The sequence below is a fragment of the Arachis ipaensis genome, chromosome B04 (assembly GCF_000816755.2).
Source record: "Arachis ipaensis cultivar K30076 chromosome B04, Araip1.1, whole genome shotgun sequence".
Classification (NCBI taxonomy): Eukaryota; Viridiplantae; Streptophyta; class Magnoliopsida; order Fabales; family Fabaceae; genus Arachis; species Arachis ipaensis.
This window is the reverse complement of record NC_029788.2, coordinates 28845659-28859875: the sequence shown is the minus strand read 5'-3', so window position 1 is coordinate 28859875 and position 14217 is coordinate 28845659. Positions and strand designations below refer to the sequence as shown.

Below are 14217 nucleotides of genomic sequence, written 5' to 3'. Positions count from 1 at the left end.
CAGAAATGATGTTTTCTAAATGAACGAGTATAGGGAGACAACTAGTTTTGCAGCCAACTTAAGCTAACTATGCTAATTAAATTTAAAAAACAAATATTGAAAACAACTATGGTTATTAGACCTTTTTTCCACACTTACACCTTCAAAATACGTACTGGAAAAAACAACTACTACGTACCCCTTCATCTCTTTTGACATCTCCCTTTGTAGCATCACTTGTCGCACAGTTCACCCTGCCGATCGTTGCCGGCCGAATATCACCCAGCCACTCCATTCATTGTGATCCCAAAGGTGCCATCGATTGCACGACCATCCATCCCGGAACCCAGCCCATGAGGAACGCATCTCCGTTGATACGTCATACCTTTGCTTCTCACGGCGAAGTTTATGCGCATCACCACTGTCCTCTCCGTTGCTACGTCATACCTTTGCTTCTCGCGGCGAAGTTTATGCGCATCACCACTGTCCTCTCCTCAAGTCGATCGCGAAATGGATTCATCTGAAATGGAGGAGATATCACTGGATTCATCTGAAATGGAGGACATATTGAGTGATGGAAGCGTTTAACTTGTCAATCACAAAAATCATGAACTTGATGTTAACGTATGTTCAGGATCTTTTATGTTTGCATGTTCATTTTTTTAATAGATTTGTTATATTTGTTTTCATGGGTGTTTGCAAGATTCTTCTTGTTATTTTTTATATCTTTCATGTTGGTTCTGCTCGATTATTTTAGTGGAGGATGAATGTTAAAGAAAATTCCATTTGGGACGTTCTCATGATTTGAGTTTTGGTTATTTCATTCATAAAAGTAGTTTTTTTCCAATGTATATTATATGTTTTTACTAACATTAGGATGTAAATATTTAATAGGTATCTATTAATTTTTGGCCAATGAGTAATAGCTCAAATGGCATAGACTCCCCATACTCAATTAAGAGGTTGCGGGTTCGAGTCTCCTATCTTTCCAAATTTTTGGCCAATCTCCCCATACTCATCTAAGAGGTTGCGGGTTCGAGTTTTCATATCTTTGGTAAAAAAAAAAATATATTTAATAGGTATCTATTGATTTTTGGTTTTTAATTTAAATTAAGATATCTATTGTAATAAAATGCCTTTGATATATGAACAAAACACCTGAAACATTATTAAAAAAATAACTACATTGCACAAGAAGAAACAACACTATAATACCTTTGATCATAGTCTCTAGGAGTATACAAGATCTCTAGGAGTATACAAGAGTACACAAGACTACACAGGAATAAACCATATTTAAAAATGACTTGAAATGTTTGTACTTTTACATTAATTCTTTTAAGAATATGTATTCTTGAAAATTCATAGAAAAAATAAAAATGAAATTTCAAATTATTATTTGTTGTTGTGTATGACACATGCATAAAAATTGGATTCCAGGATATAAAATTAGATATCTATGTGTGATAAAATGTCTTTCTTTATTTGTTGTATTTTGGATTTTTTAGAGTAATTAGTTGTTCTATTTATAAATTTTAGATGTTCTTTTTTTAATTTGGATTTTGGATAGTTTATATTTTTGAAATTTTGATATATTTTTTTATCACTGTATGTTTTTTTTTTTAATTAGTATTATAATGTTGAAATTAATATACGATGGAGTATTGCGTGATTTTTGGAAATTAAGACGTGTATAACGTTTTTATAAGATTATTTTCGGTTGTATATTTTGATTGTTTTTTTTATATTGGAATTCGTTTTTTTTTTTAATTTGATATATTTAAAAAAAAGAGATTTATATGATTCTTTTGTTATTAGGATATGGATTATTATCATGTAAGCATTCATGGATTATTGGAATTATTCAAATTCACATATCTATTAAGTTTGATTTAATTATTTTTAATGTCTAGAGTTCAGGATTTAGAATTTAGGAATAGTTGAGGGTTCAGGATTTTAGGTTAGGAATCAAGAATTATGATTTAGTATTTAGAGTTCAAAGTTTAGTGTTTACGGTAAAAAGATTTAGGGTCCATAGTTTAGGATTCAGTGTTTAGAGTATAGGATTTAAACTAAGGTTGTAGGGTTCAATGTTTTATATTTACATTTTAGGGTTTAGGGTTGAATGTTTAGTATTTAAAATTTAGAGTTTAGTGTTTAGTATTTAGATTTTAGGATTTAGGATTCAGGATTTACGATTTAGAGTCAGTATATATGATATTGGATTTCGTACGTTGTTTTGTCATAAATAGTTGTTTTTTTGGAGTTCACAAGATGTTTTTTCTGTGTTAATATGTTTTTTTACGTGTTAGTTAGATGTATATGTTGTCTTAATTTTTTTTCTCGTTAAATTGTAGTTTTATATTTAAAGTGGTGTTTCAAATGTTTTTTGCATAACATAATGGATGGTTTTATTTATGTAATTGTGATGCTTTTTGTTATTTTTAAAATCACTGAATACAACATCTAGTGCAGGAAGTTACTGAAATTTGAGTCCGTCAACGACGATTTGGAAGAGCTTCATAAGGTTTGGCATGCAGATACATAAACAATGTTTTCCTGAGCGTTAGACTCCTACTTTTACTCGGTTGAACCAATATTTGAAGCATCTAGTACAGGGAGAATATGCTAAGGCAACAAGATTTGCTGTTGGGCAGAGAAACATCTTCATTACAAGCAATATAAAATGGCTTCGGAATTTCATCCTATTATATGTAGTCGCAAAGTTCCAATGCTGTTGCACGGTTAAATTGATTCTTTATTGTCACGTGCGTTGGATTCTTCTTGTCAAATTCTGGAAAGTCATCCCTTGCCAAATTCAACATGTTGAAAAGTGAGATGCACAAATACTCTTAAATGATATATCATTTTGGGAGCTCGAAGACAGCCCCAATTAATGCAGCATTAACTCTGATGATATCAATGTCCAATACCATTTTATTTGAGGCTAGGTCATATGATGTTACCAATGCTACCATGATTCTTTGCTTTAACGCCCATTGAGATATAAACCATAAAAACCCGAATATCATGGCATTTATCTCCAATAACTTTGACTCAGCATTGAGCTTTGTAAGTTGCTAAAAGATGCTAGCTATGTAACTTAGAGTGCATCTTGTCTTTACCAATTTTTAGTAACATATACAATTTTTGGTGGTTTCTTCCAAACCCAAAGTAATTGTAAGGATTATTTACCCTTAATTAGGTGTCATTATCTTAGCCATTCATCAACACAAACATTCAAAGGTTTATTAATTGATGAGTTTAAAATAGTCAAACTTTTTAGTAAACCCAAAACACAAACATACTATACCGTACTATATGAATTAACAGTGTATACATATTGTATAATTTAAAGAGGGATGATTTGCAATTTTAATTTGTCACCTGTAAATTGATGTAAAACAAATAACCTTCCTTCAACCTGCCTCTCTGAAAAAAGGAAAAACCCAAGCCTCCATAGACCCAACCCTCTTTGTCTTTTATTCTTCATTTCAACCCCAGGTTCATTTTGGTGTTTGGAGTTATAGAGCCATTACTGGAACTCAGTTTTCCTCGGCTAAGTTCCGGCGTCGACTAAGGCCCAGACCCAACCATCTTCAGTTTTTATTCTTCACTTCAACCACAGGTTCATTCTGTTATTTGTAGTTGCAGGAGTCATTACTGGAACTCTTTTTCCATCGGCTAGGTACTGGCATTGACTTAGGTGAGGCCAAAGGCTGACTTTTGTGTGGCTCCACTTGTGAATTTTGTGAACCTAGTAGGTTAACCTCTGCTCGTGAACAAACTGTTGCAGGTGAAAGGCGGTTGACCATCGCCATTTTTCAGCCGGCTTCGAATCATGTGAGGGTGTTTAATTAAGGTTGTCTCCCTCCAGAAGTTCATTTTTTTACTCATTGGAGCTCAAGCTTTGGTTGTTATCCAGGTATCTCTGATTCAATTTTTTTATTAATTGAGGTTAATAATAATGAAAGTCTTTGTCTTTTCAACATTTCTTTGTTTATGGTGTTTAGGTTTTTGTTCTTGAATTAGGATTTTAAGTCACATTTGCCAGTTGTCTGCTGTGGCTAGGTTTGGGGCATTGAAATTAAAACGTTATATTGGACTCTTAAACAATTGGCTTAGGTTAAGTAGCCTTGGTTCCGATGATTATAGCTGCTACTAAGTAGCTTAGGTTTGCTTCCTGTAGTTGCTGCCTTTGGTTCTGTTTATTCACATTTTTTGTCACCATACTTGATTTTGGTAGGGGTAAAATTATGTCCACACACGAGCATGATGTTAAGACTGATTCTGATAATGATTTGGGTGATGATTTCGATTATAAATCGAATGCACACGATGAGGTTGAAGATGATGATGTTGATTTGTTGGATTCTACTAGCAAAAATGAACAAGATTGTGGTGTAAAAAGAATAGCAGATTTAATGGTGGAGGATATTTGGAACCTGGAGTTTAGAATAGAGGATGAGGCTTGCCAATTTTATAACGCTTATGCTTGTTGGCATGGCTTTGTAATGAGGAAGGATGACATCGTGAAGGATAAGGAAAGTAAAATCATTTGCAGGCAACTTGTTTGCAATAAAGAGGGATGGAGGAATATGAGGTATCTTGATCTGGATAATAGATCAAGGGAGGCAAGGTCACTCATGCGAAACAAGTGTCCAGCTCGGCTTAAGGTAAAGGTTGACTACGACTGTGGTAGATGGAAGGTATCATGTTTTGTGGAATCTCACAACCATGATTTGATGCCCCCCAATTTGTGCATCTCGTTCCGGCCAATCGTGGTTTCACTGTTACTGATAAAGTCCAAGTGGAGAATCTTCATAATTTTGGTGTCAAGACGTGCCATATTATGGATATATTGCATTCTAGAAGGGTGGATATCATCATGCTGGCTTCACACGCAAAAGATTTGTACAACCACATTTATCATTATCGTAGATCAAAAGTAAAAAACGGGGATGCCAATGCAGCAATAAACTATTTGATTGGGAAGTCAAACAACGATCCGCTGTTCTTTAGGAAGTATACATTCACTAGTGACGAAAGGCTCGAGCATATATTTTGGGCAGACGGGCAATCAATTGTCGACTATCACTACTTTGGAGATATTGTTGCCTTTGATTCAAAGTACAAGAAGAATAAATATAACAAACCTTTGGTCATTTTCTCCGGATGCAATCATGGGAAGACTGTTATTTTCAGTTCCGGTCTACTATCGGACGAAACCATAGACACGTATAAGTGGTTGTTAGAAACATTTGTTGAAGCGATGGGTGGGAAGCGTCATAAAGAAGTTATAACCGATGGAGACCTTGCCATGCGAGATGCAATCAAGAATGTTCTTCTCGATGTGACCCATCGGTTATGCGGGTGGCATCTTCAGAGAAATGCATGTGAAAATATAAAGAATCCTAATTTCCTACGGGATTTTAAGGGTCTTATATATGACAACAACGACTGTAGAGATTTTGATCGAAGATGGGTAGACATTTTGGAGAAGCACAACCTTGTTGAGAATACGTGGATGGAAAAGACTTACGAAACTCGTGCGATGTGGTCCCATTGTTTCTTACGGGATAAGTTTTTCTGGTACATAAGGATGACGTCACAGTGTGAAGGTATAAACTCTCTCATCAGATTTTACATTAATCGTAAGAATACTCTCATCGACTTCATACATAACCTGGATATGGCCTTAAAGGACTATAGAAACAATGAATTAATAGCTGACTTTAAGTCTCAGTGCTCTGAGCCAGTGATGATAACTTTGTTGGAGGTATATAAAAGATCTGCATCATGTTATTTCACTCGCAACATTTTTAAGGAGATTCGGGGCAGGGGCTTTGAATATCAAGGTATTAAGCACGGTATTGGACAAGGTTGAGTTCAGTGTGACTACTCTCGGAGACCTGGCCAAAGATCGACGGTGGAAGTCGATAGAAGTAAAAATCTGTTCTCATGCTCGTGGAAGCTATTTGAATCACGCAGCATTCCCTATAGTCACATTTTCTGTGCCATGAAGTTCGAAAACCTCCTTGAGTTTCCAGAGTCTTTGATCTACAAAAGGTGGACTAAGAATATGAAGAATAATTTTATTAGCACAATAACGCCTGTGAACGACGACGTTGAAAGGGTCTTAAAGTTTCAAGTTGGTGCATTGGCATCCAATTGCAACAAACTGTGTGATATTGCTTGTAAAAACGTTGCTGACTTTGACGAAGTCCAATCTGAACTTGTGAAGCTAATTATTTACTTCCAGTCACGCAAACACAGGACGTCCACTCCAAATCCGAACGTGGGAGGCATCAATGATCCCTTTGTTGTCAAAAGTAAAGGAGCCCTTTGCAAGAGGTCTTCATGGAGGAAGAAGAGAGTATGCTCTAATTACCACAAGTACGGTCATTACTACAAGCGCTGTCCAGATCTGATGCAGCATAGTGAGAAAGGTAACCCTTCCTAGCGATCAGACGGCAATGCATCAGCCAAAGTTGATTTCAGTAATAAAGGTGTGCTAATTATTCGAAGTCGAATTCGGTTAAGTCCGAAGACCATTCACGACCTAAGAACAAGGTACGACGATTTGTTTACACTAATTGAGATGATGCTGGTGAAAACTTTTGGGTGGGTGTCCCTTTCAAAAGCATGAATTTATGTGAATGCACTCCTCTGTGTGCACAGGTTTTTAAACATGGTGGATCAAGGAAATTTTTGGCCGCGGGTTTTAGGAACTGGAAGGGTAATGACAACACCTTTTTTGAGGTAATTTTCATGAATCTCAACTTGTCTGTTTCTTCACATGAACTGGGCAAATTAATGAAGATCACGTTTTATGTTTTTTTTAAACCAGCCGAGCATCCATCAAAGCAGTGAATCCATGGATGTCACGTCCATGAATGGATTAGATAACAAAAGCTTACACTCCGTAAAACAGGTGCGTGAAACTCCTATTATCCAATATACGATGAATGGCCATTATGCTTTTATGCGAGAATATGATTTGTGTTTTTCGATAATCATGTTATTAGGAGGTGAATCTATCACACCAAGAGGGAGGACATTTATTCACAAAATATGAATGCAATAATCATGCCATTGAAGAAACATATGACAAAACACATGTGCAGCACGATGTCGTAGATCCTTTATAGTCGCCAATGCTTTGTGGAAAAAAAACAAGTATCGTACATGGCATTATTCGCGTCGATGCATAATAGAAGTTGATTATTTGAAAAATTTCAATTTCATAATTTCGTGCATCACGAATATTGGGTCAATATTCATGATTTAATGTAATTAACAGACCTCCTGAAGTACTGCCCAAGGTTCTAAAAACTGGACTGGACCGGCCGGTTCGACTGGGTTAACTGAGAACCAATCATCTGGCCGGTCCGATTGATGCTAGAAACCGACCTACAAAAAATCGGCAAAAAACCGGACGAATCGGTGGTTAACCGGTAGACCGTATGAACCGGCCGGGTTTTTAGCCTCCTGGTTTGCTACTTTATATATTTAAAAAAAAAAGAAAAAAAGAAAGAAACCAGAGAGGCTCTCTTCTCAGTTCTCTCTCCAAACACGAAACCTTATCGCAGCCACCTTCAAGCTCCAGAACGCGTGCCAGTCCCCGCCACTGTCGCCGCCGACAGTGACAGCCCTCTCGAAGGTCTGCTCGGCCCTCTCGAAGGTCAAGCCAGTTGTCATCGTCGGCCTTGAGTTGCAGATTTTTTTTGTTTTTGTTAAGTTTGGTTCATTTATGGCTCTCACCGGCGCGCTTCAACTCAGTCGTGGACTTCTCTCATCGCCGTCGCTCACGCACGTTCGCTTCTCGTCGGCGTTTCTCTGCTTTGTCTCTGTTCTCTCTCTCTTTCTCGTAGCTCAGCTACTGTTACCGTTGGTAAGTGTCCATCCCTCCACTGCTTCTTCAGTTTTATTTTTGGGAGTTAATTGCTATTTTTCTGGATTTAATTATGTTAGATTGTTGATTATTTTTTTCTGGGTTATTTAGTTGTTTTCTGAGTTAATTTTCTTTGTTGTTCATTGTTGTTAACAGGGCTGGATTGTTGTTTTCTGGTAATTTTCTGAGTTATTTTTGTGCTATTTTTTCTAATTCTGAGTTAATTTACTAGTTGGCTTGTTGTTGAGTGAAATTAGTTAAACTTAAAAACTTGGTTTGTTATATTGATTCTGATTTCTGAGTTTTGTTTTGTTATATCAATTCTGATTTCTAAGTTGTTGGTTGCTGATTTTTTTCTAATTCTTCTAATTATGAGTTGTTGATGGTACTATATTGGGAATGAATGTGTTAGTATACAATTGAAATACTTGTGCTCTTTAACTGGTTCTAGCTCTGATTTGATACTGAAAGAAGAGTTTTCAGTTGAAATCCCAGATGAGAAAACTGATAAGCTTGCTCGCCGTGTCAATGTGGCGAAATACATAGCCTCAAAATACATAGCCTCACCTAAAGCGGACTAGAAAATTGTTGAAAAGCCCTAAAACTTCACTCTATTATTCTTTTGTTGATTTATGCTCTTTTGGTTATGCTGGAAATACAAAAAGGATGTTGCTGGTTAATTTTTTTTATTTTGTTAATTATATGAATTGATGGCTTGATGCAGAGTTCTTCTGCTTTTCAATTTTTTTTATTTTGTTATATATATTAATCATTCTGTAATTCTGAATTTGATATAAGTTTAATTTTGGAACTCTGGATTTTGAATTTTGCTATATTGAATTTTTTCATATAAGTTTAATTCTGTTATATTGAATTTTACTGAATATAATTTTGGATTTTGAATGCTGTATAAATTGATATAATCTTCTGGATTCTGAATTGCTGTCTTTCTTAATCGTTGTATGTAATTTGGATTTTTAGATTTTGGATTCAGATCGCTTATTAAGCCATGGCAAATCCCTCACCCGATTCAATCAATCATGGAATTTGCGCACATGTTCCTACATTGAACTGCGTATTTTTTTTGTTAATCTCCTTATATGTTGTATTGTGTTGTGTTCTCTCTGGCTGGCATAAAGTCACTCTTGTTATATGGTGGAAATGTCTAGAATGAGCTAATTGTTAAGAATGTAGTTTAGAGGATCTTTTTTATTTTTATTGGTACCATTTACATCTAAATAATAGAGAAATTTTGTGTTAATTACTATGAATAAATTATCTTTGTTAGTGTTTTTATTGAGCATCTTAATGTATCAAGTGTTAATATTTTTAAGAAAACTACTAACCTCTAATCTTGAGGTATAACACCTTTTAGTTTCATGTTGAGGTATAACTCCAAAAATTAACTTTTTAATAATTTTATTTAATATTTAATTAAACCGGTTGAACTCCGGTCGAACTAATAAATCAATGAACCAATTGCTTCATTAGTTCATTGACCGGTCCGGTTCTCGCAACCTTAGTGCTGCCAATGTGTTTGCCAGTTATTGGTTACGAATCATGTTTTACTTTAGGCAATGTATCCCCAAATCCTAAAAACCATTAAATTTTCTATGGTGGGGAGAGCTAACCTTGGTCCTTCTATGATCAACGTTGAACATATCAAACGTGTGCAACTAATATGAATTTTAGATGTTTCAAATGAATTTGTGCTGATATAGTCCTATTAAATGTGCCCTACCAAGAATAAGAAATTGACATTTAAGATTAGCCATTATTTATTGTGAATTAGTGATGTTCAAAATATTATTATCACAAAACATCATAGGAATTAGAAAAAAAATTATAATCAGTTTAGTAAGTGGAAATGTACGGTACATATTCAAATCATCCAAATGTTGGAATTCATTTTTCATTTTGAAGTGTTATGCATTACACTTTGTTGTTCTGTTAAATAACAACAGGACATTCGCAAGATAACATTTGCAGTACTGTTTTGTGTAAAAAAATAGTTCAACAATGAAGTAACATCTTAAAAATTGTAGCATAAACAATCAAACTGTCTGAAAGAATTATTCAACGCATTAGGTTTGATCAAATCCCAGCAAATTACAACTTATATGAAGGCCGTAGCTGGAACTCAAAGTAGATTTCCTTTCACATTAACCAATCCTTCTTCTTGTTCAGATATTTCACTAAAGTATGAGTTTGAATCCTGAAGCACTTCATGGGATTTCAGGTTGAACATTTTCATGATGTGTTCATGAACCTGCCGCAACCTTGTCGTTTCATTTACCTGATATTAAAAATTAAAAAACAGTCTTCTTAGCATAAGTACATTGTTAAAAGGGTTCACAAAATCAAGACTTGAAGTTTATAATTACGTGCATTATGTAGTCATCCACCCGTTGGCACTGCCCCTCGTTGACTTAGTCACCCAAAACCCACAATCGTCTCTTGCACATTAAAAAGATGTTATAATTTATATTTAGCATATCATGCTTAGTAAGCAATGCTGGAAGCAAGAGCAGTGTATAGTGAATTAACAATATAAATACCATTCCATCATCCTTATATGTTAGCAATCGTATCCATTTAAATGTGATGCATTCATATTTCTTCTGTCAATTGTTAATAATTAGTTTAGTATTGTTCCCGACTTCATTCTTCCTCATTGTATTTTCTTAAAGAGAGACTGGAAAGGACTACCATATTCGATAGCAACGGAGGTTCCAGCCGGGGATGGATTATAGGTAAAATGGAGCAAGAAAGAAGATGACAGTGTTTGGTTGAATGCATGTCGGTACTGAGTTTTCAAGTTATTGGGATCAAAGCATGAGTATTTTGTGATTTTTAAGTATAATGGTGAATCGAAATTTAAGTTCCTGGGGATCCGTTTGAGTGCTTCAGAGATTGATTACTCAAGTTTGAGAAGTTTCCATAATGTTCACCCCGTATGAATTGGAAAATTATTTCCCACATGGTGGTGATCGTCATGGAAACTTGTCAAACTCGAATAATAAATCTCCGAGTCACTTGAACGGCTCACTAGGAACCTAAATTTCGAGCCACCGTTACACTTAAAAACCATACCCATGCTTTAACCCCAATAACTAGACAACTTTGTGCCAACCTACACGCAACCAAACACTAGCATCATCTTTCTTTCTCCGTTTTCTTGGCAACACGTACTTAACTAATTACTAACAAGCGAGAAAGAAAATTGAACAACATTGTCTGAAATACGTATGGACTATTACTGATTACATTGTTTTTTGTCTACAAACTATTAGATATAATACAAAACCCAAAAAATTATTCATTTTGATAATAACATTTTGCATAACAAAAATTATTAGGATACGAACCCATTCTTGAGAAGGAGTTGCATGCAGGGAAAAAGGATCTAACTCAAAGAAGTTGGAGCTGCTCCTTTGTGTTAAAATGTTCTTTGCGTTATTCCTTAAGAGAAGAGACTAAGTTGGACCCCTGAAGGGTACTCGCCATCTTCAACGGTCAGGAATTCTTCCACCTTATCCGAAGGTGTGTAGGGTCCGTGGGAACTCAGATCACTTAGCCATTGTCAACCAGAAATATGATGAACCAAACAATAAATCAAATACGAAACTTGCTCAGGTACAATTCAATAATGATCAAAGTCACACATCTGAATCCAACATGATAGGGCAGAGGACTTACGATGAAGACCGGAACGTATGACACGAATGAATTGTTCGACAATTCTGGTTCTGTGTGTGATGAATTCGGGTTTAGGGTTTTCATTAATTCTTACTTGTTCTGGATGCCTTCTTGCCTCACCCCTTTTGTTTTCCATTTCCTGGGCCAAGACAAAAATATTCCTACCCGAACCGAAGCCCAAGCCCAACCCCATAAGACCACACCACATCTTCCGCTCAACTTTGAAGTAGTATAAGCCCAATAAAACTAAACGTCCGAACCCTTGATGTAGGAAAACAAATACTTAAACAATGGCCCACTCCATCTCTCTAAATCCAAATGGGGATCTGCTAACAAATGTTTTTCTTGAACTTTTTAAACTTTCATGTTACCCATGTTCAAAAAAAAAATATTTATCTAACTGTATTTTTGGAATTATATTTACAATTTACACCTAGAAATGACATCAAAACAATGAAGATTATTTGTTCCCTTAAGGAATCAAGCTAATGGAGCTTAAATATTAAAAAAAGTCTACACAACTTAACAGTTGATACCAATAGTAATGACTAACGAGAGAATAACCTTGAAGCTTTAGGGTGTGCAACAGTACGAAGTCAATAGAGTATTTTATGGCTAGTGTAAGAGCCATAAATGTTTTCAAAAAAAGTCACAAAAATAAAAAAGAACAACATGCAACAAGAGGACATATTTGTTAATTTCTTCCTACTACCAAACTGAAAGTCTTAGCAACATATATGCAAACATATTTCAAATACAGGGACATAATGCCTTATGCTCCTCATCCTGTAGCATCCTATCTGCATCGAACCTGGATGATCGTCATCAGATCAACAAAGATGACCTCGAAGACACCTACACCACCCGGCTTAAAGTTGCACAATGAAGCAAATGTTTCGCACCCTCCAAAAATAACCCCGAAGCTACCATCTCTTTTTCCACTATATCTTGTGTATGTGGTTTCAACCTCTATGTGGCTGTGGGTAAGGAGGAAAAGGTGCCTCTGAGCAGTGAAGAGACTAAGATGCGGGACATTGGGCTGATGGTAGCACACGATAAATCAGCGCTTGTAATGATTATGGTGGAACATATCGTTAACAAAAGAGGTTGCAAGTAGTATATGCTTACCAACAATCGAGAAGACAGCTTGGGCCCAGTAAGTTCCATCACAAAGAAGGGCCACTTGGAGGATACACTTGCGGCAACGTCTTTAGCCTTCACTGAAGAAGGCTTGTTGATACATTTTGCGGTTTCGAATTTACCTTTCCTTTCATATAGCTGTTCTTTCGGAGGTCGGGGTTGGTATGAATTCTCAATGCCACCGAAATCAAAGATTTGGACCTGGAAATCAGAGTTTCCTTTGTGTTTGAAATAGAGCATAGAGTCCAGCTTGATTTGGTACCTCCTATAGAAATCTGGCCAGCCACGCGTCAATGCGACTTTGCCATTTTGATTTGGTGTCCAGAAGCACCGAAAATGGGCGTTCCTTCCATCAGGGACTACAAGGTTCAGGTATAGAGTACAGTTTGGGAGCTCATCCAGAGTTATCGGGAGCGATTGTTACATGTTTACAACATTGATAGCATCAGATAATTTATAAACCCCAAAGTTCATATCATAGGGATGCGATTTACTAGTTTGAACATTGCTGGCCTAATTACTGGCTTAAGAAACCTTAGTTTGTAGTTCTGATGGTTATTCTGATCGCTAGTTGCCGGTCTCTTACCCTTGTCCCTCAACGAAGTCATATGCCGCAAGTGCAAAATAATGTTCATCTTCGAAACAAGTTTCAACTCAAATAACATGATAAACAACACATACGAGATCCATTCTACCAAACGGTTTAGGATAATCATAAAAATACCCAAAAATATCAACTAGGGTTTCTTCAAACCACTGAAAAAATTGATTTAAATTTTACAGGCATGCAGCTGATCGGAATAAACAATAGTAGTACATTTCATGACAAACATTGCAACTTCCGTTTCAAGTACCAGTTGTTTGAAACCTATCATTCAATGGTTTAAAGAACGTTTTAATCAAACCTACATATGAAATACAGTTGAACAACACCAAAGCTGAAACAAACCCTGTCGTTTGGTTTTTCATGAATTAAGATTTTATTAGTTGTACATTAGGTCAAGAGGAATAGAACGATTGATGTTCTTGAAGTGAAAGGAACCAGTAGGGTTTACCTTCATCGTCGTGTTGGCAGGACTGATGATCTTCGACACAGTTTGAGATCAGCCAGGCGTGTTGGTTGGAGGAACCAAAAAGAAGAAGAGTTTGCCTTGAATGGTTGATGGATAGTGATGTAGTCGGCTAGTGAGTAGTAACCCTTTTGATTTTAAAAATACAAACTCCTAATTAAAAACTAATTTTAGAAAATAAAAAATCCAAATGTGACCTTATCACTTGTAGTCTTCCACAGGCAATTTTTTCAATCCCCAGTCCTCTCTCTTCGTAAATCTGGCTTCATTAATGCCTATGTTTTTAAATTACGTTGAGAAAATAAAAAATTTAGTTTCCTTGGAAAATTAAACAATAAATGATTCGTAAACTAAAAATTGTAACAAACAAAAATCAAATATTAAAGGAGTTTGTGACAATATACAGTATAGTTTAACAATTAAATATTTAATTTT

At 35.7% G+C, this 14217-nt stretch overlaps 2 protein-coding genes and 1 long non-coding RNA gene across 5 annotated transcripts; 2 read left to right on the top strand and 1 right to left on the bottom strand.

The window, feature by feature from the left end:
- LOC107636270 (protein FAR1-RELATED SEQUENCE 5-like) lies at positions 4236 to 5866 on the top strand. The gene is made up of 2 exons (XM_016339791.1): positions 4236 to 4771; positions 4921 to 5866. The coding sequence occupies exons 1-2, from the start codon at positions 4236 to 4238 to the stop codon at positions 5864 to 5866; spliced, it is 1482 nt and encodes a 493-aa protein (XP_016195277.1).
- LOC110271476 lies at positions 6456 to 9167 on the top strand. Its single transcript, XM_021122408.1, has 6 exons — positions 6456 to 6488; positions 6661 to 6741; positions 6830 to 6913; positions 7505 to 7873; positions 8030 to 8049; positions 8855 to 9167. Coding segments are annotated over exons 1-6 (588 nt in total). The 3' UTR covers positions 8856 to 9167.
- LOC107639153 lies at positions 9751 to 13944 on the bottom strand. Of its 3 annotated transcripts, none has more exons than XR_002360952.1 (5): positions 12701 to 13944; positions 11573 to 12611; positions 11242 to 11445; positions 10258 to 10329; positions 9751 to 10169 (listed from the first exon to the last, which is right to left on the bottom strand). It is a non-coding gene; the product is annotated as an uncharacterized LOC107639153 (long non-coding RNA). The 3 variants fall into 3 exon arrangements; XR_002360951.1 differs by having other exon boundaries at positions 10258 to 11445; positions 12701 to 13071; positions 13768 to 13926; XR_001619971.2 differs by having other exon boundaries at positions 10258 to 11445; positions 12701 to 13919.

Excerpts from the sequence above, each read along its gene's own strand:
- LOC107636270 (XM_016339791.1), top strand. The coding sequence starts at position 4,236 with ATGTCCACACACGAGCATGATGTTAAGACTGATTCTGATAATGATTTG. Across the intron at positions 4,772-4,920 it reads CGGCCAATCGTGGTTTCACT|ATCAAAAGTAAAAAACGGGG; the intron begins GTTACTGATAAA and ends TCATTATCGTAG.
- LOC110271476 (XM_021122408.1), top strand. The coding sequence starts at position 6,456 with ATGCATCAGCCAAAGTTGATTTCAGTAATAAAG. Across the intron at positions 6,489-6,660 it reads AGTTGATTTCAGTAATAAAG|GTTTTTAAACATGGTGGATC; the intron begins GTGTGCTAATTA and ends CTGTGTGCACAG. Across the intron at positions 6,914-7,504 it reads GCTTACACTCCGTAAAACAG|AAAAAAAGAAAGAAACCAGA; the intron begins GTGCGTGAAACT and ends TAAAAAAAAAAG.